At 41.0% G+C, this 24,547-nt stretch overlaps 1 protein-coding gene across 7 annotated transcripts in view; it reads left to right on the forward strand.

The window, feature by feature from the left end:
- LOC141775629 (teneurin-3) overlaps positions 1-24,547 on the forward strand; it is a 176,060-nt gene that overhangs the window by 83,640 nt on the left and 67,873 nt on the right. For 6 of the 7 annotated variants that reach the window (XM_074649193.1, XM_074649194.1, XM_074649195.1 and 3 more), the window contains 6 exons: positions 1,692-1,930; positions 12,102-12,227; positions 15,168-15,382; positions 20,964-21,174; positions 22,258-22,359; positions 24,252-24,446. In XM_074649193.1, the coding sequence (XP_074505294.1) occupies positions 1,692-1,930; positions 12,102-12,227; positions 15,168-15,382; positions 20,964-21,174; positions 22,258-22,359; positions 24,252-24,446 (1,088 nt within the window). The remainder of the gene's footprint in view (positions 1-1,691; positions 1,931-12,101; positions 12,228-15,167; positions 15,383-20,963; positions 21,175-22,257; positions 22,360-24,251; positions 24,447-24,547) is intronic. The other variant, XM_074649198.1, reaches the window with a different exon arrangement.

Here is a 24,547-nt window from a genome sequence, read left to right on the forward strand (position 1 = left end):
TTTGCGCAAGGCACTTAACCCCCAACTGTTCCAGTTGAAAAGATATTGCTGTGGTGGTGCTGGGCAGGTGCTTTCAGATGTAATTTTGTGTGTAACTGTGAGTGTGAAGGAGAGGAATCACGCAGAGCGACTCTTAACTGAATAATAAAGGTTGTATTGTACAAATTGTTTATTTGAATTATTTAATATTATTATTATTATTCAGCACAAGTCTTGTTTTACATAGGGCTGTCAATCGATTGAAATATTCAATCGCAAATTAATCACACATTTTTTATCCGTTCAAAATGTACCTTAAAGGGAGATTTGTCAAGTATTTAATACTCTTACTGTATGAACATGGAGTGGGAAAATAGGCTTGCTTTATGTAAATGTATGTACATATTTATGGAAATCAATTAACAACACAAAACAATGACAAATATTGTCCGCAAATCCTCACAGGTACTGCATTTAGCATAAAGAAATATGCTCAAACTCAAACCCAACAGGCAACAACAGCTGTCAGTGTGTCTGTGTGCTGACTTGACTATGATTTGCCCAAACTGCATGTGATTATCATAAAGTGGGCTTGTCTGTAAAGGGGAGACTCGTGGGTACCCATAGAACCCATTTACATTCACTGATCTTGAGGTCAGAGGTCAAGGGACCCCTTGGAGAATGGCCATGACAGTTTTTCCTCACCACAATTTTGCGTAACTTAACTGGAGTGTTTTCTAGTTTCATATGATACAAGTATCTTCACTCTTGCTTTAAAACTGAGCCCACTACAACCTAAAAATTGCAAGTCACATCAATGCATTAAAGAAATTAGTGGCGTTAAAACTCATTTGCGCGCGTTATTATCGCGTTAACTTTGACAGCCCTAGTTTTACAATGAACTCCGAAAGTAATTTTGGTGAAGAATTTAAGACTTATTTTTCTATTAGAGATCTATTATCTGAAAAACAAGCGAGAGTAATTACCAGTAATCTACAAAGTAGTAAATATTGCTCAAAAATGTATTATATTTTTTTATCAAAAAATGGATAAAATGTTATGAATGAAATTCTGCAGTTCTACGTTGGAGGAGCATTTGTAATGCATGGTCAATCTGTTCAATTTCCCTGGCCGTCGCCATAAGCCTAGAGGCATTTGGGTATTAATCTCTAAGTAGTGGCAAGAGTGGCAACAAGGCTTAATTCATTTACTTAAGAGCTTTTCACGTGGGGTTTAAAAGTTAATAGGACAATCACTCCGTAGTGCATTTGATTAAACCCTCTTAATTACCCCAGGTATAATGGGCTATTAGCAAAGGCCCAGTTGTAAAAGGGCAAGTGGGAGATGATTGTTTTTATGAGGTACTTTTTGTTCACCTCTTCCAATGTCAGGAATAAATTGAATATTATAATTCAACCCAGTTCCTCTTGCAGTGTGATCCACATGGGAGTTACTAGTATTGTAGGGTGTACTGTATTTTAGTGATTTTTTTTTTTTTGGTATTTGAGTTTAAATTGGACTTTCTTTGTGGACAGATTGGGAACAGGAGCAAATTGGGGTCTTTTATTCAACTAAAGGACAGTTTGACAACGATGGACCCATACATTAAGCTGATCAGGCCTTTAACTTTTGGGATGCTGTTTTGACCCATCACTCATTTTACAGTTATTTATACAATATATATTCTTCTATTTCTTTCCCCCTCTCTGCAGGCACTTTCTTTTTAAAACGGGCACAGGAACGACACCTTTCTTCGGCGCAGCGGCCCCCGGTTACACCATGGCAACGGGGACGGTTTACTCGACACCGGCGCGCCCTTTGCCCAGAAACAGCCTGTCCAGAGGGGCTTTCAAGTTCAAGAAGTCACCGAAACACTGCTCCTGGAAGTGCACCGCCCTGATCGCTGTGGGGATCGCTGTGGTTCTGTCCATCATCCTCTGCTACTGCATAGGTAAGGAGGGGGGTTGATGTTTGAGACAGACATTTTGAAATCTAGTTGTATCAGACGCATAACGAAAATGATTTCTTCTCAAATCACAAACAGCCAAATGACAACATTAGAAAACAGGGCATGACAGATTATGGGACATTATTAAGATTATCATATTAATGAGTGCTGCACATCAGCTAGTTTTGTTTCTTTTGAACACACACACACATTTCCACAGTTATGGTAAGTCACAAAAATTAGGATAAGAGCAGATTTGAGTGCTGTGTGTCTAGACTTCGCCCTTGAGAGTTGAAACAAAAACATTCAGACTCAAGTTTTGATTTAAGACTCTGTAACAATAAAAACTAAACAAAACCGAAACAGTCAGTCCTGGCATATTTAATTATTAGACCTGTGCGTTCAAGGGTCTTGGTCCCAGCAATGGAAATAACATAATTAAAACAGCTTGGAAAGGAGCATGTCAAAACCATAAAGCATGCCATTTTAATGGTCAGCATTCAGACCTGAAAGTCTTTTCATCTTGACTTGCAATTTGTTTATGAAGACTAATGAGTGGATGACTTGGACTTGTTGTCAAGGAGTTGATGTTTGATTTGGACCCACCCCAAAGGACTCTAAAGGTGCTCTGCTCATGTCTCTCTCTGTCTCAATCATAGATGCTCTCTAGCTTTTACCCAAACGTTCTTTCCCCTACTGTTAAGGCCTTTACACACTGGGGGCGGGTTTTTTTCGTGCAATCAATTCGCACATCAATATATTTTTTAGCCCTGTTGTTTTTGTCATAAATACTTTCACATAGAACGCGAGTATTACACAGCAAAAAAACAACACCATTTTTTTTCAGAGCAAGGTACATTTTTTGGAGCTTTCAAAGCATTTTGGTAAAAGGAAACTCAATAAAATTGATTACAGTAGCTTAGGCTATATAACAATTTACATCAGACAGATTTCCAGACTGGGTCAAAGGGATCCTGGTACATTGCTGGATGCATGAGCAGCGTGTGACGGCTGCCTCACTGAACTGATGCATCTCTCACGCGTGTGGTGTCCACACCGACAGCATTGCTATTGCTGCTGCTGCTGCTGCTGCCGCCAGCCGTTTCTTTCCGTTTCATTTCATTATTATTGTCATTTACAGTTATTTTAGACAGAAAAAGGTTGAGAAGTTAAGAAGCGTATGCTCATTTGTAAATAATAATAATAATCCACAATCAAAAGCAGCTACTATTAATTTAAGGAGCCCTGCAAGTCACTGCATTTTCCAAAACTGTCCTGCAAATATTTCAGAATAAAAGCCTTGTTTTAACCAATGAAGAATTTCTGTCCACAAAAAAACGCTGGATGACTTTTATTTTGAAACAGAAACAGGAAGTGTTGAGTTAAAAATAAATATTTTCTTTTTTTCTAGTCTGCAACATATTCTACATATATGGACTTCGAAACTGTAATAATTGTAACACTCTCTAAGAGAGATGCAGCCGTGCCTGAGCCGTGCTGCTCACGTGGGCAGTGCGGCTGCTCTAACCTGTCGACATGGGCGCCGCAATAGAAAGCAAGAGGTTCCGCGATGCACACACGCTGCTCACGCTCCTGTGCGGCTCAGGCGTTAGTCCTCTGCCTGCGCAAGTCTGTTATTGAAAAAGTGTTGCAACTGTCGCAAATTTGCCTCGCTGCCGGTATGAATAGTTTCAATCCGAAATATTCACAGCCGAGTATTTTGCATTTTCATGTTTATTCGTCAAGCCCCCGGTGTGTAAAGGCCTTTAATCTATACAGTTGACGACACGTTACCATCATCAGTTCAAGGCCACACTTCTACTATTGTAGCCTTCAAACTTGCAGTCTGCACCAGCTCCTAGGTAGCAATTTAAAACAGTCCTCTCTTTTCCTCCTCACACTGGTCCGCTTGAGTCCCTGATCGTGTTTGGAAGCAGTTCAGGAGGTGAAAATCTCATCTGTAAACTGCTCACATTACCTGATATTCTAGGCTGAACATCTGTACCGACTGGGGGCTTAGAGCAGAACTTCCCTCTTGATTCTCTGGAGGGGCAATTCAGGGAAAAATCAGCCTGGATATCCGAGCCTGGATATCCGAGCCTGGCATGAGGATATTTTTTATAGGGGATGACTCTTTAGTGTTAACACTATTAGATCCCGACAATATGGAATGTTTACATATTAATACTGTGCTTTTGAAACACATCTAACCAGACAAAATTAACATTACACCACGGCTTTGGCGTGAATATTGCCACTGAATACTTGTTGTTATTGTTTGATGAGGAGGTGCAGCACAAGCTATCACCCGGTTGTATAAAAAACAGCAGTTATTTAGCCGGAAGCGACATCTTTCTTTCATTTTAGGGCGAGAAAACATGACTCCATTATCTGCGGTGGCATTAGACAATCTTTAGACATGTCATTCAGTCAAACGGAACAAATGATAGACAAGTTGCCCTAGAGTGAGTGTAGCCAGCAGGCCTCTTAATCTGTATGAAGTTTGATCTCTGCCAGGAGTATTTCTATTTCACTGCCTTTTCCTTTTTGCAGAAATTGCAGATGTCCTGATATGATTCAGTAGCGTCTGTCTGACTAAGCTCTCAGTCAGATATGCAGACATGGCCCGAGTACAGTTTCCAACAAGACAGCCCTGTCTGTTTCCCTTTGACAGGGGGCTGTGCATCATCTCCGCACTTCTGATCCCCAGTTCACAGAATTTATGTCCTCGGGGGTTCCTGTTAAAACACAGGCAGGGCGTTTCAAATGGCCGGCACACAGATGGCAGCGTCAAAATGAAACACAAGTTGAGGAGCTGAACTCTTATAGAGGAAACGGTCCCAAACGCTTGATCTTTACAGAAGACCTCGGTCCACAGAGCCTTTTGTTGTGCTTGAACCAAAACTTGCTTATTCTTCTTATACAGGAAAGGCTTTTATCTCGGTCAGAAAGATAAACTAATGCTCTTCCTCTTCCCTCTCCTGTGGGCATTATTATTTCCTGTGACGTTTTCTTTACTGCATGTGTCAAAACTGACTTCTTGCTAACCTTTCAAATCTTGACCACAGCAATAAACCCGTTACAGATTCATGTCTCCTTATGCCGTCCCTTGTCATCCGAGCCCTTAATCTTTACACTGTGCCTCTCTCCCTGAGGGGATATATAAGTATTCATCCAGCTTGGAGGCAGGGGAAATGTGACACAGTTGTATAAGGAGAAATATGGGGTTGTTGGGTAGATCCTATAACCAGTGTTTTATTGGTGAGTGGAAGGGGGGGTGCTCTCATGGAGGAGAGGTCATAAATGTGTTATATCAATATTCACAATCCCTTTATTGACTTAACCGTTTTGTTACTTGTTGTCGTTCATGATCTTACATCGTAAAATTAGTATGGATACATATAACTCCTCCTCCGTGTGCAGGAATCAGTTGCTATTTTTATTTGTACCTGTGCTCGAGACAGATCGGCTCCGTTTACACGGGAGCCGAAACAGTCATTTGTTCAGCTGTTGTCACTAACCGTCGCAGGAGATTGGATTCATTCACAACATTTTCATCTCAACAATCACTGACTTGTTTAATTGTAGACCTGTCGGGTGTTTGGGAATTGTATTTTTTGGCCTGATTCCAGATTGTGTGTGCCTGGTGCTCCTGCTCCTTTTGGTGTGTGTTTGTGCATGTGTGAGTTAAACAGATGCACCCCTCTGCCACTTGCCTCAGGTGCCTGAGAGTGTTTCCACCACTTCCTCCCTCTTTCATCCATCGCCAATTCACCTGCCAGGTGCAATGACTCAAATAGATACAATGTGCACTCATGCTTTAATACTTTCCTACTGTCAGCTCGCACAGTCCCATTAGTACAAAGACAAACTCAAAGACAAATACACCTGCATCTGTTACATGTTAAAAAGTGTTTGAAGTTCACTGTGCCATATTAGTCATTCTTTGTTTTGTTCTGTTGCTCAGGTGAAGACTAATGTTCCTCATGATATTTTAGAAACAAATAGTTTGGACAAGATGTTTTATTTATTGAATTAATTTAGAAGAACAGCGTACAGAACTGTCACAGAACTGGACCCTGGCTGACCGACAACATCAGCTCCTGTAATTCAAATGAGGCAAACCTGCTGAGGTGAGGCTTTCCAGTTCCAGTCCTGCAAACTGGCCTGATTGGAAGGATTTCAGCAATTGTTCAGATACGGGGGGAGGCCAATCAGGACCGAGTCCAGCTTTGATGGACTGATTGGATGCAGAAACAGCATGTGGATTCTTGGAAATGCATTTCAAATTTGAGCCGCACTAACAAAACCAAATGCAATGTCCTCACGGAGCACGTTTGATCAAAATGATTATGAGGAGAAGATGATACACTTTTTTAATTTGACGTTTGTCTTTGAATGTCAGACATATATAGTGTGCTACAGGGATGATGTATTTTTTTTTAGGCCAGCCAGGAAGTTACCATCGCCCTCAACAAAAAGCCAAGGGGATTTTCTAATTGTGTTTTGGATTGTTGCAGAAAATGATTATGATTTTTGAAGCATGAATGCAACCGCCAGAAGTAATAGCGTTAGGCTGTAAATGAACAACACCACAGTCACATCAGCGCAAGTATGTCTGTAATGGGGAGACTCGTGGGTACCCATAGAACCCAGTTTCAGGTCAAGGGACCCCTTTGAAAATGGCCATGGCAGTTTCTCCTTGCCAAAATGTAGTGTACGTTTATAGCGTTATTTAAGCTTTTTGTCGACAATCTAGTATGACATGTTGGTACCAATGGATTCCTTACGTTTTCTAGTTTCCTATGATACCAGTATCTGTACTAAAGAAATTAGTGGCATTCAAATAAATTTGCATTAATGCGTTATTATTGTGCTAAAATACTAACTCATTTCCGGGTTTTAGGAGCCATTCCTGTAGCACTCTATCGAGAATATATTAATTACAAGTGTCTCTAACTGAAGCATGGGGTTATTTTGTGTTACTTTGTAAAAATGCACCTCATAGATTTTTAGGAAGAAGCTAATTCCCTGGAACCGTGTACCACAAAAATGTAATTTATCAGAAAAGGTGAAAATCAATTTGGATTCATGTGTTTTTATGGGAAGGCTGGTTGATTAAAGTGATGGCTCTCGTGAAATTGTTGACACGGTGGGCACTTTTAGTTTTAACAAGGCCGTGCTAGAGGAGAGTGGCTGATAACATCAGTGATGAGTAAAAAAAAAACAGACTGCTTCTGATACTAATCTAATACTAATAGAAAATTCTAGAAATCCCCCAGAGACGAACAGAAGGAGACAGGGAGCTTGCTTCAATTGCCACAGGACCATAAAAACAAACCCCGGCTTGGTCGATCTGGTGTTAAAGATGTTGTCATTCCATTTGAGGTGGTTGGAGATACTATCCTTGAAAACAGGAACATCTTAGCCATGCTCTGAGCTGTGCGGATTATTTCGAGGAGTCCCTCGGGGATGTTTTCTGGGGGAGATGTGCAGTCAGGTTCCAGCATAAAATAATGTTTATCTCAATAATTTTGCGGCTGTTGAGCTCCAAGTTGTTGTTGGCACACCGTGACTCCAGATGGGTCACCTCTCTCTGTGGTAAATGGACTAATTATTCTTGGCCATCAGAATGGCGTCCTCTGCATATTTTAACAGGAAACACTTAAGAAGTTTTATTCTCATTTATGTTTTTAATGCTTTGGGTTGCTTAGCTGAATAATTAATTATTTATTTTTCCTATAAAGATGAGATACTTTCATCTGCACTGTTGCGTAATTAGCGCTGGTGTTTTCCAGGTAACAACACCACCAAGAATCATGTGAACAAGATGGGGGATTTGCTGTGAGAGCAGCCCGGAAGGATTATCTGAGGCTTGTGTTGCTTTTTCCAGTTGCAGAAGTATTTGTGCTTCTCTACGCTACGTGTAAACACCATGTGGATGTCAGAGCTCAAACAAACGTGTTGCGAACTTATAAATTCAACCTCCCAATTCGCCGTCTGTGGAGGTGTTCCACAGGGCACATTTTGACTTCGGAGATTAGAGGCTATAGCTTTTGCAGCTTCTTGCTCAGGAAGAGAATTGCTCGTGGCCCCATAAATATTAATTGAACTGGCCCAGGCTGCAGGAATAACTTATGCAAATTCATAAATTGAGGGCTATTCACCTCAAAGCAATTTGTTGATGAGGTAAGTGGGGATTCAGGTGCTGGCGCACTAAGAGCAGTGAAGAGGGGAAGGCTCTTGGTGGTTCTGTGGTGGGTCTGATACACAAGAGCCCACCGCCACACACAGTTGGAGCTTGGTGATACTGGGAGATGTGAGTGTCGAACTGTGGAGAGTCTCTCTGGACTAATCATGTGACATGAACTAGAGTCTACAATCAGGAACCAAGTCAGTGGAGATGTTTTTAGACTCTGACTTTAGCGCAGGAGGCTGACATTTGTAGGTTAGAGTGAAATATCTTGACAGCTATCGGATGACATGCAGTGAACTTTTCTACAGATATTCGTTGTCCCTAGTGGATACATTCTAATAACGTTGGCGATGACTGACTTTTCAGTTTGACACTTTGGTTTATAACCAAATACCTGCAGAACTAAATTACATTTCCATCAGCTCCTCAGCTGTACTTTGTGTTTAGCACTAATTAGCAAATGTTAAACTAAGTTATACTGCTAGACTTGAGCTGTACGATTTTAGAAATGTTGAGTTTAATGAGTTGTAATTCCAAATCATACTGTACGAGTAACTTGTCTGCAATGTAAAGCCAGAGCTCCCGATTTATGTGCTCACACTCTACGTGTGAAACAGAAAATAAAACAGCCCCTTGCGGACCGTTCTGGTTATTGACGATTGTCAATAAAGATAAATAGATAAAGCTCTGAGGCAGGTAGATGTTTGTTTGTTAGCGGAGGTCTGTAACATTACAATAGTACGGTTCACAATAATGCTAACAAAGCACAACGTTTCTCTCATTCATATCTGTCATGATAGGAGAAGGAGGAATAACCAAAGAGGCACATACGTATGCTAGTGCCTCAGCTCGACCAACCTGGCCTCCATATTTTCCACCCACGTGATGCGTCGTGTTGCCATGGCACTTTCAGACGCATTGTTTGCCAGATTGCGCAGGCGAAGTGAGAAAAAAGGCAGGGAAGCAGCTCGTGGCTCTGCTTCAACTGTGTGAGAGCCTGAGACGGCCAACCAAAATTTCTGACCTGACAGAAATGAATCCGAACGCCTCCAAACGGCCAGTCATGTGGAGTGGAACAGTTCATGATCTGTACTCACTCCCCCTCCCCTGTACATTGCACGGCAAACAACGCCCAACAAAAAGCTGTAATTCGGTTTGACTCTAAAATGAGTCGCACGGCTCAAAAATCAGGTCAGAAAGGGGCTCAAATCGTACAACGCACACAGCACAAGATAGTGAACCTGGTAAATATAAACATTAACATGTTAGCTTTGTCACTATGAGAATGTTAGCATACTGATTTTGCTGAGTTTGCTATCAGCTCAAAGCATAGAATGTATATAAAGATGGGCGACATGACAGCTCCCCAAAAGTGAAGCCAAAACATCTCGATCGCCCCCTGGTGGCTGGCTGCAGTATAGGTCGTAAATCATGCCCCTCCATGTTAGTGGATGGGACATGGGACAAACTAAAAAGTCAAAGACCACGGCAAATAATTTGTTCCTAAATTTTTTGGTAGTTCATATAATGTATGTTCAAGTGTTAATTTCTGATAAGTTTAGTTTTAATTCGTTATTTGATGATATGAGATGGGGGTGAGACGTCATGATTGGCACCTGTGAGTCTCTTTCGCTGACAAACTGCAGCCGAGCTCGGCTCGCAAATGGTTTTGGCGGTTGACCTCGATACCGCTGCTCCAGACCCCGATCACTACTGCGCAGACTCTGACTCCAAATGACGACAAAATCATTTGGAGCCGGGAGGATGGCAGCTCACGTATCCGGGATATTTTGTCTCCACTTCTGTAAGGTGGGAGGAAGTGGAGACGCATTGTCCATCTTTATATGCAGTCTGTTCATAAGTACAGCCTCACAGAGCTGCTAGCAATAAAGCATTAGCATTAGAAATTTTTTTTTTTAAAAAAGAGCGTATTGCATCATCAGCTATAAGGCAACATCCCCTTTGTGTTTGACTGTCTGTCATTCTATGTCTCCTTTGATAAAGCGTGATGTCCTGTCTTCTGCCAGTCAGCTTAGACAGAGCTTTTTCTTTTCTCTCTCAACATTAAAAGGGTTCATTTTCCAAAATACTTAATGCTAATTTTTTAAATACAGGTTTTGTTGAGTACAAGATTATGCTGCCTTTTAGTCTTTAAGTAATACCTTAACCTGCTTTAATTTCACGCTGTCAATCATTTTGCAAGAGTAGGTGTCATTTTCTTTTTCTTTTCTTTTCTTTTCTTCAGGCAGAGGGTGTTTCACTTCGGGTTAATGCTCCATGTCCTCAGTTGACCCTTGCAATTTGGGACCCAGCACAGTACACAGTGTCTCTCTTCAGTTAAAAGCAACCAACATGTTGGTGTAAGAAATGAAGATATTGACACAGTAAGCTGCAGGAGTTTTACAGGCCAAGGAGAATGCGCTCAGAGTTGGGGACTAATAAGACAACTTTTAGATATTTGTCTGATTCTTGGTAGATTATTTTAAGTTGCAGATTGTGTCTGCAGTATTGCCAGTGAATTTGTACATCAGTATCGAGATTTATCTGAATATGGCTGGAGACGGACAAAGATTCAGAACATTTTGAACCCATGATGTCGATAGCAGCAGGAAATCTCATTGATGTGGAAAATGTGTGAAGCAAAAAGCAACAAAAGTGCAAGATTTTCACATTGGGAGGCCCTGTCAAGACTAGTCTATTCAGAGAGGAAAGTCAGACTTGTCAAAGATATTGATGGGCCAGTCAGCATTCATTTGTGTTGCCAACGATGTTGCTGGTTTGTTTCACCCGCAACTCAAATGGATTCTGACACGGAGGGCGATGCTGGCTGAACGTCTGTAATCGAACATTATTTCTCAATGTTAAATCTACATTATTTGATTGGAATTCAAGGCTACGGAGCGCCTGTTCATTAGGTCTACCAAGGACAGTACCTACTGTCTCACTAAACTGATGCCAAGTATATTAATCAGCGGGCTTTTAACAGAACACCTGCCTCATTTCTTAACAAAGCACTCATTGATACACTGTCCGTACGCGTTTTCAATCTCTCTTTTGGATCTCCTTCACATTTGATATCCTCTCTGGCCCCACATCCACCTCTCAAGTTGTTTGCCGCAGTCAATATCCATCTTGCAGCGAGCGACGAGTGATGGAGAAAAGTTCCTCTCGCAGATCAAATGGACGGAAATCAAGATGCTTCCTCAGCATGTTCCCTGCCTGGTGACTTTGAAGGAGATTGGCCCTCTCGCTGCGCTCACAGGAGCACCTCAGTTTCCCAAAACAACAAGAACACAGTTTGATTGCATCCAATACTGACACAATAAAGCAGGCTGGCTGAATGAAAGCCAGACGCAGTTTAGTTATCTAAGACAACTAGAGCAGTTGCAGCATCTTACCCTCTCACTTCCTCCTCCTGCTGTGACTGTCTGTCTCAATAAACTGCCTTACTCCTTCTCAAAAGACTCTCACTTTCTGTCTCTCCCTCCATCTTTTCCACACACATGTACTGTAGCTGCATCTCCGTGTCCTTCCTGCTTTGTGTTAGACTTGGAGAGTTCAACACTTTTCCAGTCTATCTCGTCGGCTTGGCAGGGAAAGCTTTGTGTCAAAATAGAAATTCGTCTCTCTTTGATACAGTAGCTGTTTGTGTGCACACACTGTGGCACATTAATGAACATTGTTCCCCAAGGAAACATGATAGAGCAACGGGGTTCCTGAGTATTGATTGAAATGACTTTGTCTGGCCTCTATCAGCGACCCGTGTTTACACGAAAAACCACCCATCGCACAGTCGCCTCCAAAAATTTAAATGTTGGAAGTTAAACTGTTGTGATTTTCTGCCTGCATTGCAGCCACCCATGCTGCTCTCCCACAGGTCTTTTGTTCTTAAGTGGCTTGATTGTTTTTGTGCAGCTTATTTGCTTATTTGTTTATCCATTTCTACAAGCCCACGCAGCTTTTTTGTGTATTTCACAGCAATGCACCTTTTCGGCCTCAATTGGCAGCTCCAAGAGTTGGACAACCAGCCGGCTTTTGAAAACGGAGGAGTTGGGAAGACAGGGCCCACTCAGTCGAGCGTAGTGACAGCTCTGGCTGCTGACGGTGAGGATATAAAAGACTGACATCTCAATACACCGCTAATTGGCATGCAAATAAGCCTTTACAGTATTAATGCACAAGAATTATACTGTTTATACTTTTGTTGGCTTTGTATTCTGGTTAAGGCTATTGGCATTGCTTTTTGAATATATGTTGTGCTATCAGGGTGAAGTTTTTATTGTCACAAAGGAAAATAAACTCCACAACTCACTTTTTCAGTGCTTGTGCACATACAGTACATTTGGGTATCTGGAGTGCCTACCAACCCACGAACTGTGAAATAAGACAACCCAGTCTGTTTTTTGTGGGCTGCATAGATCAGAAAAAACGTGGCCCTGTTCAGACCTGGCATTATCATTATCTTGGGTGATCCAATCACAAGTGGAAAGCTCTAAGTACGTCTGTTCACACCTGGCATTAGAATGCATCTCCACATGCGTCTTGAGTGACCACTTGAGATCCGATCTCACTTCCCCGCTCTATATGCAAATAAACACGTAGCGAACACATAGCCAATACAGCAGACGTTGCAAGATTACAGGAATGTCAGTAGTAGTATCCTACATATTCGCGAATTCAGGTATATTTTATTAACATAAAAATATAAGGTTGTTGTCTACCGGTGGTCCCCGGGGACCCTACATATCGCCGACAACGCAGACATGAGGCCTTTGCCAGGCAACACCGGAACAAAAACACAGACACATCACCAACAGTATGATAAAAATGCACTTCCCGTAGATATGTAGCATATAGATAAGATATATTTTAATAAAATACAGTTGTACCGACAGAATACCGTAGAGCACAGAGGCAATTACCATGCCGCGATGCACACAAGCGCTCACGTCTGCTTGTCTATTCACATAAGGAGTTAGGGTTAGGGTTAGGGCCCTGTGGATCCCAGCGGGACGTCAGTTGAGTAGGCAGTCCATAATGTGGCCCAGCACACATTTGCGTACACACTGCTAAATGAATGTGGCCATACGTGGCCCAAACCACCTCTGAACGTGGTCTGAGCGATTAGATCTCGATGCGTCCTCAGTGTGTCTTTAGTGCATTCACACCTGTACTTAAAGCTGTCCACTTGTGATCGGATCACCAAGGACGCATGTTAATGCCAGGTCTAAACAGGGCCTGTGATTCAACAAGCAGGAACATTAGAATATACTACCCACAGCTTGAGAGCTACCTTTGCAAAGGTGCCCCACATTTTTCTCGCAAGCCAATCAGAGCAGACTGGACTTTTTCAGGAGGAAAAGACAGGCGCTAAAACAGAGTGTTTCAGACAGAGGGTGAATGCAGGTATATTCAGACAGACAGTATGAGAAAATAATATGTTTTTTAACATTAAAGCATGTAAACATGTTGTATTAGAAACCAAAATGAGCATGATATGTCCCCTTTAAAACACTCTCAACTTGTCATAATTGAAATAAATAAAGCTGCGTATAATTAATGTTTTTTTTTTTTTTTTTAAATGAAAGGCTAACTTTAAAAAAAGGTTAAAGAATACAAATCAATTAAATCACGTAAAGGTTCAAATGGCGTTTAAGATAAATTGCAACAGCAAACCATTTGGCCTCATGACTGACAGAGCGAAACGTCGGGTGCTCGATGCCCAGTCAGCCTTTACAGTTTATTGAGATCTTTCACCTTCTGAATATTAATTCCTACTACCTAATCATAATCTCGGACCATTGTGCATTCAACAACAAGCATGCAGGTCATCTCGCTTCACCTTTACAGCAAAAGCCACCAAATTAATCTTTAAGCACATGGCACGTATTTAGAATGCACGGCCACGGAAACATTAATTGAGTTGAGTAGGCCAGGCAAAAGCTCAATTGTTTAAACTCGGCTAGATTTAAATCCTCATAAGTACTGCTAATTAAGATAGCACGAGGCAGGTTTTGGACTGTTTAAAGGCAATCAATAGCCGGCTATTATTCTCCCCAGAGGTAAACTTGGCTTCCAGTCTTCACTTTGACTGAAGCTAAAGTGACAGGCAATGGCCTCATTACACACACAACACTGAGGGATGCAAATAATGGAGGTCTGGCACAAACAGATACACTCCACAGCGGCTGAATACACGGGTCCACACACTGGAACGCTTCTTACGAGAGGCGGGAGCAAAGGTTGACTTGTTATTATGTAGCAGGGCAACTCTGCATCATCCACCTAACAAGTTACAAGTCGTTGCCACGGCAAATTGTAAAGAGCACACCGGCGTTCCTTCTACAGTACAATAGAGCTTTATACTGCAAGGACGTTAAAACGCTTTACAGATTTTTCTTCTTAACAATGAAATCTGTCCTTGTAATTGCACCTCGCAGACCACAGTTTTTCATGTGAGCATGAGTCATATTACAACTGGCCAACTCTCCATCTTTGGCGCTGTGAGGACACAGTTTAAGGACATCATTCGCAAAATTGTTTTGATTTGCTGTTATTGCTCGGGGAAGGTAGCACTCAGTATATCTGACAGATTCCATTTAGACCATATCTGAGATGAGGCCTTACTCTGTGAGTCATCAGGACCAGAGAAACGATGGGAGATGCGGCCTGTTAGAGTCGTATAAAAGCCAATTATATCTAGTCATTTTTTTCCGGTGAGCAGCGCATCATGGACCGCAGGGAACCATTACTTTTTAATCCTGCCTTGCTTGGTCACTGCTCATTTGGAAAAGATATGACTATCTTATTGTTAAGTATCTGCTTGGATAAAGGAGTAATATTGCACTGGAAAGCAGAAGATAGAACATTCACTGATATCCAAAGATCAAAGACTCGCACAAAAACAAGATTGTGAAGGTTTTATCTGATGGCATGAAAGGCTCTGTGATGACTAATTTATATCACATCACCTTAACTGTGCTGTTTTCATTCTCTAACACCTTACATAACCCGGGTTTGGGGGGGTTGTTTTTGTCTCTTTAGGAAGGTCTAGCGTGATTCATCAGGAGAACAACTCCATCGATACAGGACAGGTGGACATAGGGAAGAGGGTGGGTCAGAGCGTCCCACCGGGGGTGTTCTGGCGCTCTCAACTCAGCATGGAGCAACCACGCTTCCTAAAGTTCAACATCTCGGTACAGAAGAACGCACTGATTGGAGTCTATGGACGGAAGGGTCTCGCACCATCTCACACTCAGGTAAAGGCTTTTTTAAACTGCTTTTAAATCAGCTTTGAGATTAAAGGACCAGTGTGTAACAATTAGGGGGATGTATTGGCAGAAATATTATATAATATTAATAAGTATGTATTCTTTATTGTATAATAACCTGATAATAAGAATCGTTGTATTTTCGTTACCTTAGAATGAGCCGTTTATATCTCAATAGGGAGCGGGTCCTCTTCATGGAGTCCGCCATGTTTCAACAGTATCCCTGAACGGACAAACCGAACTGTTTCCTGCTTTGGCCGGAGCCGATAACGTTACTCGCTCCCGTCGCCGCTGCTCTCTCTCTCTTGCTTCACCACTCAGTTCCCATGTACACACACACTCTAAGCTCTTAGAACAACTGGCTCTAGAGAGGGCCACTTGCGTTTTCGCGTCGGCCACAGTAGCTCTCCAACACGCTTGGCGCACGGGAGAAGTTGAGCAACCAGATCCTACACACTGTTCCTTTAAAGACACTATGACATAGGATAAAACTTTTAACTAATAAATATCACCATGAAACTTCCCCAATTGATTACTTACATCAAGGCAATTATTTTTTTGTTTCGTAAATTTTTTGTAATTGTATGTTTAAATTTGCAAATGAGGCGTTATCTTATAATATGTGCTAAATTGCATACATTTCCAGAAGAGAAATCCGAACATTGGATAAAGCCAGGTTCAAAATTCTTGTTTCATTAATGTTGACAGATTAGAGTCAAAGGTTTTTACCGAGGGGGATTTTGGATATCTCTATTTATCACTCCATAAATCATTAAATTCTGTCAACAGCCATAAAAAAAAAATCAATTTCCGCCATATTTTTAGGAATAAAATGTAATATAAATCAGGCTATGAATGATAAATGAACAACTTCCTCAGTAAAAACCTTCAGAATATAGATAGGAATGAAATTGGAAAGTTTGGTGTATGCGAGTGCTACTGAAGTGGAGATTTCTTGCTTAGTCTGAGAAAAATAATTTTTTTTATAAAAAGCCTTTTCCTTAATTAAATATGCTCAGTGTTTTTTGCAGCTACAGCCTTACTTGGTCCGGTTTGATTGGTAGCTTACCGTGGCTAATATTAGCTAAAGTAAATAAACTTGAATAGCTTGCTGTCTAGCTGACATTACTGCAACAGTTCAATGGCTTTAATAATGATTATAATAATAATTCTCTGTGGGATAATCACTACAAGCATCCCATTTCACACTAAACACAGCCTGTGATCAGTTGATGATTAAAGCAGCTGATTATAGCAGCTTTAAGGTTGTAAAGAGGCCATTTCACTGCCCGTTTCTAGGAGCAATTAAAACTGTACATTCAAGTAAGAAAATGCATATTATTAACCGGGTTCTTTATCTGCTCTTATGAGGTCCCTTATTTAAATTCCTGACATGTATGAATGTGCAAATGAGAACCGGGCACTACTTTAGTTTCACTTTTTCTGCTCTCAGCTTCGATTTGCCTGTGTGGGCATACACATCTTTCACTTCCACTAAACGCCTGCCATTTGCAAATTGAAGTGTTTCCGACATGTCTGATGTGTCACTTGAATGACATTTGTGGGCATCCTGATGTCCGATGTGTGGTGATGGTGATGGAAGCACTCAGACAATGGCTATTTTCCACCACACTTGACTGCAAAAGCTCTTAGCTTCACCTTCTTGACATTCTCTCTTTGTAAAGATGGGCTTCACTCAAGTGTAGACAGTTTACAGCCACTCTTTGACGGAGGAAAGTCAGATGTGAGGGACAACAGGTGAGCCGCATTGCATTTTCAAGGTGAATAAAAGGAAGCCCAACAAAAATCAAAGACCAAAGGGTACTAATTAACAAGACACTGCTTTTATGTCTCCGGCAATTGTTGCACAGACACTCAAGCTCGTCAATGCTGGACACTGTGTCCATTGTGGCCACCTCTAAATTACACACTGTTCAGGGACCGGGGGCACAAATCAATGCATTTACTTAACTGAGCATGAAAGACCCCAATGAGAGATATCGACTGTTCGTCGCATTCACAGCTTGGAAGACAAGACAACATTTAAGTGCAACAGCCTTTCTACCTTTCTCAAACATAGACTTCCTCCGTCTGCTATTGAGTGTCTGTCTGCACTGATACAAAAACCAAACAACTTCGAAGAACTTTTGTTGTTTGTTTCTTAAGAATCTGCACTCAGTTGTTATCAAGTGCCAGAATAAGTTCACTCAATCTAAAGTGTGAGGAATTTGCAGGCTCTGAGCGTTCCTCCTCTATCCGTGGGGCATCCAACAGTCTCTCCACACTTGGTCTCTTGCCTGTTATTCACCGGTATTGTTGGATTGAGATGAGTTGGGGGGCTTTTACACCGGCTAATCGAGATGTATGCACTCGGCCAGGAGGTTTAGGGCTCGTGGGATGAACTGTTTTATTACTTCCCCCTCAAGCCAACAACACAAAGAAGTCAACTTCCGCCAGGTTAATATCCCTCCCCTGCGCCCCTGCGCCCCTCAAAGGGGTTTAAATCACAGTGTTGACTTCACCTGCCCCTCTCTTAATGCTCTCTTTCCTGTCGTTTGCAAGTCAACCCAAAGGTTGCTTGGGTCCGTGTTTGTGTTTCCTGAGCATTAAATCCTGTTTTAATGCATTTTTCCTCGTCCCTTCCTTTCAACTGTTTCAAAGCCCATTGTGTTTCTATGAGGCTGGATGCTGTGCACATACTGATTTAAAGCTGCAATAATTAATTTTTGGCCACTAGACAGAGAAGAGCTCAATAACAAGATGACAGATGGAAAGCTCTGACATATGACCAGCTTATTAAGTTGTTTTGCCGTAAGTGTGAGCCAACAGTTGCCGACTTACACATCAAACAGAAGCAGAGCAACAGCAGCATTCGTTTGGAGTTGTGTTTCTGGGCCACCTGATGAATATAAGTCCAGCTTTTACTCTTCTTTTAGCTCTGGTTTTGTCTCCAATAAATCTTGAAAGAAAAAATATCTGGCTCTAAAGCGGCAAGAAGTTCCCAACAGGTTTCTAACTTTGTCTGTCTGCCATTTGGTGCAGGGCAGGTAGTGCACAGTGGGTATATCATCACTTTTTTGTTGTTGCTGAAAACAGCTTTCTGCTGCTTCTGGAAATTGGTTGGTTGGTGGGGGGTTGTTTTGATATCATTGTAGGCCGTGGAACTAATTCAATGAGCTGAAAGAGGCTAAAAAGCCCAATAGAGCTGCAGATTTAGGTTGAAATTGGGTTTGAGGTAAAACATGTAATGTAATCTATTACACATACTGTAGTAATTTGATGGAATGCTACTATAAACAATATTGATAAATGCAGCTTTGGTAGTATTAGGACCACAGACTGTATGTAAGAAGTGGACGTAGTCACCGTGACGTCACCCATTGGTTTGTGGACTGCCGTTTTTAAGACTCGAGTTCGGCATTTTGGCCGCCGCCATCTTGCTTTTTTGCAACCAGAAGTGACACAAGAGGGTGGAGCTGAGAACATTGAATACATGACATTTTTATGTGACCAAAAAAGTTAGAATTAACTTTCATAAAGTGAAAACACACTGTGAAAGGGTTAAAGTTATAAGACTAAAACGCGGACAACTCCCAGATTGGATAATGCCGTTGTAGCGACCTGTCAATCACAAGGTCGCCCCGCCCTAAATCATCCCCTGCTTTATGGTCTATTTGACTCTAAATGGGACCATAATTTACTACATGAACATCATGCTGTATTGAAGAAGACTTGAAACTAGCGATTAAGACCATAAACTCATGTTTACAATGTTTACTAAGGTAATAAATCAAGTGAGAAGTAGGCTCATTTTCTCATAGACTTCTATACAATCTGACTTCTTTTTGCAACCAGAGGAGTCGCCCCCTGCTGGTTATTAGAAATAATGCAAGTTTAAGGCACTTCAGCATTGGCTTCACTTTTCAGACCCGGAGTTGGCCCACTGATTATGACATATTTTTATCGTTCATTTTTTATTTCCTGTTTAAATATTTTATAAGGGAAGACAAATTAAAAACACAAATATTTCTGAATATTTTATGATTTTTAAGGGGGACTCTTGCTGGTCTGCAACAAAATTAGGTATTTACATTTTCCCCCTATTTCTCTCCAATTTTAACGCTGGATGCGTCATTTTAAATGACTTAGTTTCAAAAATCTGGCAATTTTAAATGTATCTTAAATTAAAATTATATTATAAAACATACACTGTGTATCAGGCAAAAATCAATAGCATAGCAGTTCATCAAAGCTCTCTGCAAACGGCCTCATCCTTGCATTTAAATCCAAGCTCTTCTAAAAAGCAGCTACTGTGCCAAACTGTATGCATCACACTCTAAGCAGCCCACAGGCTCTCTCCCACCCCGAGTCTTCACTATAGGCTCAGTACATCTGCGTGGCTAACAACACTGCCTTAGCCAGGGGATCTGTCTGCATCTGCTGTGCTCCACTGCAGCCTATAGCCTGTTTGGGGATTGCCGGTATGTGTTACAGTGTTTTCTGCTGCAGTGCTCCGTACCCTACAGCCTCAGTCAAAATGAGACTCAGGTGTTGAGCAGGTGCAGTGAGAGCAGATGCGCCGCTTTACTCGTTTCACTTGGCAGGACTGACTCGTTACTCCTTGTTTACCCCGTAAATCAATGTTTGCTTGAAAAAAATAGAGAGAGATTGTTTTGCTGCAATCCCAACATATAGGAAAGAAAAATAAGACTGAGGTAATATATGTTATATTTATTTTTATATATACTGTGTGAACTGTACTGTATACTGTACATCCGTTAGTTTCCAGTAAAATATTCCGACCTTACCAACAAGGGCATATTTGCTTTAAAATAACTGATAAATTCAAGCCAGTTTTCTTTATTTCACCTCTCAGTATTACTGCATTTCAGTGAGTCCTGGTTACATATATTAAAAACAAACAATAAAACTATTAAAACCTAAAACAATAATAATCTAATATGAGAACAGTTTTGTATTTAATTTAATTAAATAAAAATAATAAAAAAACAATGTGTGCATTTGTCACTGAAGAAAGCTTTTCACTTAGTTTATCCTTTTATCTGTATTTTGTGCAGGTACACTTGCGGTGAATAACTCTGAATTTTAAGTGTACGCATCTACACAGTACATCATCAGTGTTGATTTAACAGATTCCAATAAACACATTGCCAGAGTCGCTTTAAGTGCACTCCTGTCAACAATATATTTTTGGAATATTTTTGAGCATTAGCCCCAGAGCCATATCAGCTTTATCAGCACACAAACAACCCTCCACACAACATCTATCAACTCCAAATAACTGTCACTGTTAAATCAACATTTATTATATTTGAATATTTGCCGGGTACACAAACCTCTTCTGGTTGTGTCTTGCATTACGACTTTGAAGAGTTCCTCTCAGACTGTTAGGGAAATCACTAGAGGAGCCGCATACAAAGCATCCACTAGAAGAAAACATAAACTTTTTGAACTCTCCTGCCTCTTTACTGCCTGATTTAATTATACCGACAGTGAAATAACAATCATCTGCATCTGTCGGATTCTCTTCTGGGTGTTGTTTTTACAGTATGACTTTGTGGAGCTGTTGGACGGCAGCCGGCTTATCGCCAAAGAGCATCGGGCTCAGATTGAACCGGAGACGAGGGCCCGGCTGGATCATCCGGTCACCGTCCACCAAGCCGGATTCATCCAGTACCTGGACTCAGGGGTGTGGCACCTGGCTTTTTATAATGACGGACGAAACGCGGAGACGGTGTCCTATAACACCATCATCCAGGGTAGGAGGACACACATCTGCTGCGACGGCTGATTGGAATGATGTGTAATGACATGTTTGGAAGACTTTAATTTCCTTAAGCAGCTGCGCCCGCATGAGCAAACAGTTAGGTTGTTGGAAATTCTGGCTAGCGCACTAACAAGCTGAGCTGTTAAAACTTTGAGCCACCTAGGAGGCAGATCTAAGTTTTTATTGGAGGGTAGTGGATTATTGTGCTCAACACTATAATACAAGACTGTGCACGGAATTGATCCTTCCCTCCTAACAACCTCTTCAGCGTTCTGAAGTCTGTGAAATTTCCTTGTGGGTTTTGAGGTAGGAAAAACACTAAGGTTGAGTTAACGTTTTTCTTTTTCCTTCGGGAAGTTCCATTGATCCCACCATACAAATATGAAGGTATCGATGTGTGAGGTCAAAATTGCCTGGGTCCCACACTGGATCAATGAACATCCAGTACGAGTCAGAGTAATAACAAAAAAGTTTGCCCTCTTAACGCCGATCAAAATGAGGGGCCTGGTCTTTCGGGGGGTTGCCGTTCATGAGCGATGGTCTGTTGAACGAACACAAGATCTGTCTGTAGGATATGTCAGATTAACTTCAACTCAGAGAGGATTTGAGCTATAAACACTCAGGAGATTGCATGGCTTGGGCATGATCAGTCATTCAAGAGGTTTGAGGGAGGAGGAGGAGGCGATGGAGGAGACAGGAGGAAAGCAAAATGTGTCAAGGAAGCTGAATTATTTGGTCTAATTTAAAACGCCTGTGTGACTTTTACTTAACATGGCTTAGATGGGAAGAGTCGGGCTGCAGCATACATGTTATGGAGGCTTAGTCCTTAGTGGGACATGGACAGATAGCTGTAAATATATGCCGTGCCTGATACCAGTACTGCAGATAAAGAATACAGAGAAAGCCTAGATTCGTGCAGGGGGGGGGGGGGAAAGTTAGTATCTCGGTTGTCTCGCAGTATTTCTTAAACTGTGCAGTTGTCAAATGTTATATTAAGGAGGACTTTCAGATTTGCTCTAATATGACAATGCGATGAGTTATTAATAGTTTGACTTGCTCACTGCTGTACCCACAGAATCTGTCACGGAGTGCACACACAACTGTTACGGGAACGGAGAGTGTGTGGCGGGATCATGTCACTGCTTCCCAGGATTCATAGGGCCGTACTGTTCCAGAGGTAATTATTAAGCTCATATATTGCTATTATTCTGACCACTCAGCTCCTTATTTAAATAAAAAAAGTTTTTGTATAAGTATATATATATATTTTTTTTATTATGGTGCTGAAAGCATTGGAAAAAAAGTGAAGCTTCACAAATGGTGTCTCAAATAGTACAGCTAGATTGATATATTGGCCAATATTAGGTGGTAGCAGATATATTTTCATTTATTTTCATGTTTCAAAATCATGTTTATGATAGGGACAAATACATTTACATAGAGATTTGCACAACAATTTTCCAATGCAATGTATCACAGCATTTATAGCTACTGCTCATTTACAATGCCCATCCTTAGAACGGCCTTTAAAATAACAAATATAAAACACACACACACACACACACACCCTCCCACCCCTACACATGACTACATGATTGATTGGCTTATAAAAATCCCTTTAATTTAATTTTACAATATATAAATATTCTATCTATATTATTATTGGTTTATGTCAGCCGAGAAGTTACAAGAAATATCAGTATAGAAATGACAAAGACATGTTTGAGATAATTTAGAAACACTGTCACCATTACGTAGTTTGTCTACTGGAGAGCACTGACAAGATTATTTTTCAGTTTCTCTGAACGGCCTTAAAAAAATTCAGTATCAGTCGTAAAAATGTTTTTTAATGCACCGAACACCAAAAAAGAAATTCCATTCACCTGCATTATATTTGAGTATAGCGTCCAAAATCTCAGAGTTCATAAAGGTAAACTCTGGGCAAACTAAAGCAATATGTCTGTCTCAGTTTAAAGTAATAGTTTGACATTATTGGAAATATATGCTTATTCACTTTCTTGCCGTCAGTTATATGGGAGGACAGACACCACTCTCATGTCTGTGTGCTATATATATATATATTTATGTAGCTATAATGTGTGATATGTGACCAGTAACTTCCTGGAGTGTCCGCCGGTTGCCTAGCAACTGGTCCCATACAAGAAATAGTCCGACACATAACCCAGCGTAAAACGACTAATTGTTGTTTTTATGCTTTGGATTTTATGTACGAATTTTTTATTGGCACAAAATGTATAGTACAACAGTACAACTATAAAGGGACTGGTTTTACATATTTTGCAACGATGTTATCCTAGACCCATATTTTCTAACCCCCTCATTCCTCTTTAAAGTGATTGAGTTAGTGTGGTACACATGGAAGTAATCACAAAGAAGGGAAAATCAATCAATAAATAAATAAATAATAAAAGAAAGAAAATATATACATCTATATAAAATAATAATAATAATAAAATCATGATAATACAGACACCGAAACAAGCATTAAAAAAAAAAAAAGTTAGTTGTTGCTGACACTCAGGCTGCCATGTAGGAATACTGGAATCTGTAAACAGGCACAAGGATCTTATAAGGGGGGCCGTGTGGAAAAAACAGGCAGCACAACTTATGCTCAACACAGATAGGTACAAGATGCATCATTACTGTCTTACTTCCTGCCTTGGTTTTTTTATTGATTCAACAAACATATCTATAATCTATGTCCAGTGTAGTGAGCTTGAGAAGTGCTGCGAGGCAGATTTTGTTGCCTTTAAACAGAGCCAGGCTTACTGTTTCCCCCTCATTTCCAATCTTTATGCTACTGGCATCTTTCTCCAGCTTCATATTTACCATATATGCAGGAGAGATGAATCAATCTTACTCATCTAAATGTTGAACTATACCTTTAAAAATGGACCACAGGTGCAGTATTTCTAATTTGAAGTAGTTTTGTATCTAAAAACAATTATATATATCATTGAAGATTATTTTCTTCAAAAAAAGAATAATGCCACAACCCCCCCTGTTATTATATAAGATTAATTGTTCCGACCTCTTGTCTTTCCTCAGCCGCCTGTCCGGTCCTGTGCAGCGGTAACGGCCAATACACCAGGGGGCGCTGTCAGTGCTACAGCGGATGGAAGGGCACCGAGTGTGACGTTCCTGCCTCCCAGTGTATTGATCCTCAGTGCGGGGGACACGGACTGTGCGTGGCGGGCAACTGTGTGTGCAACACCGGCCACAAAGGACCCAACTGTGAACAAGGTAAATTGAGAAAAAAAAAAATTGCTTCTTCCCATTGACTTGGAAGCAACATATTTCTGTGTGAAACTCAGGGGGAATCGACACAGTCCATTGGTGAAACA

The sequence above is a fragment of the Sebastes fasciatus genome, chromosome 10, assembly GCF_043250625.1.
Source record: "Sebastes fasciatus isolate fSebFas1 chromosome 10, fSebFas1.pri, whole genome shotgun sequence".
NCBI classification, from domain to species: Eukaryota; Metazoa; Chordata; class Actinopteri; order Perciformes; family Sebastidae; genus Sebastes; species Sebastes fasciatus.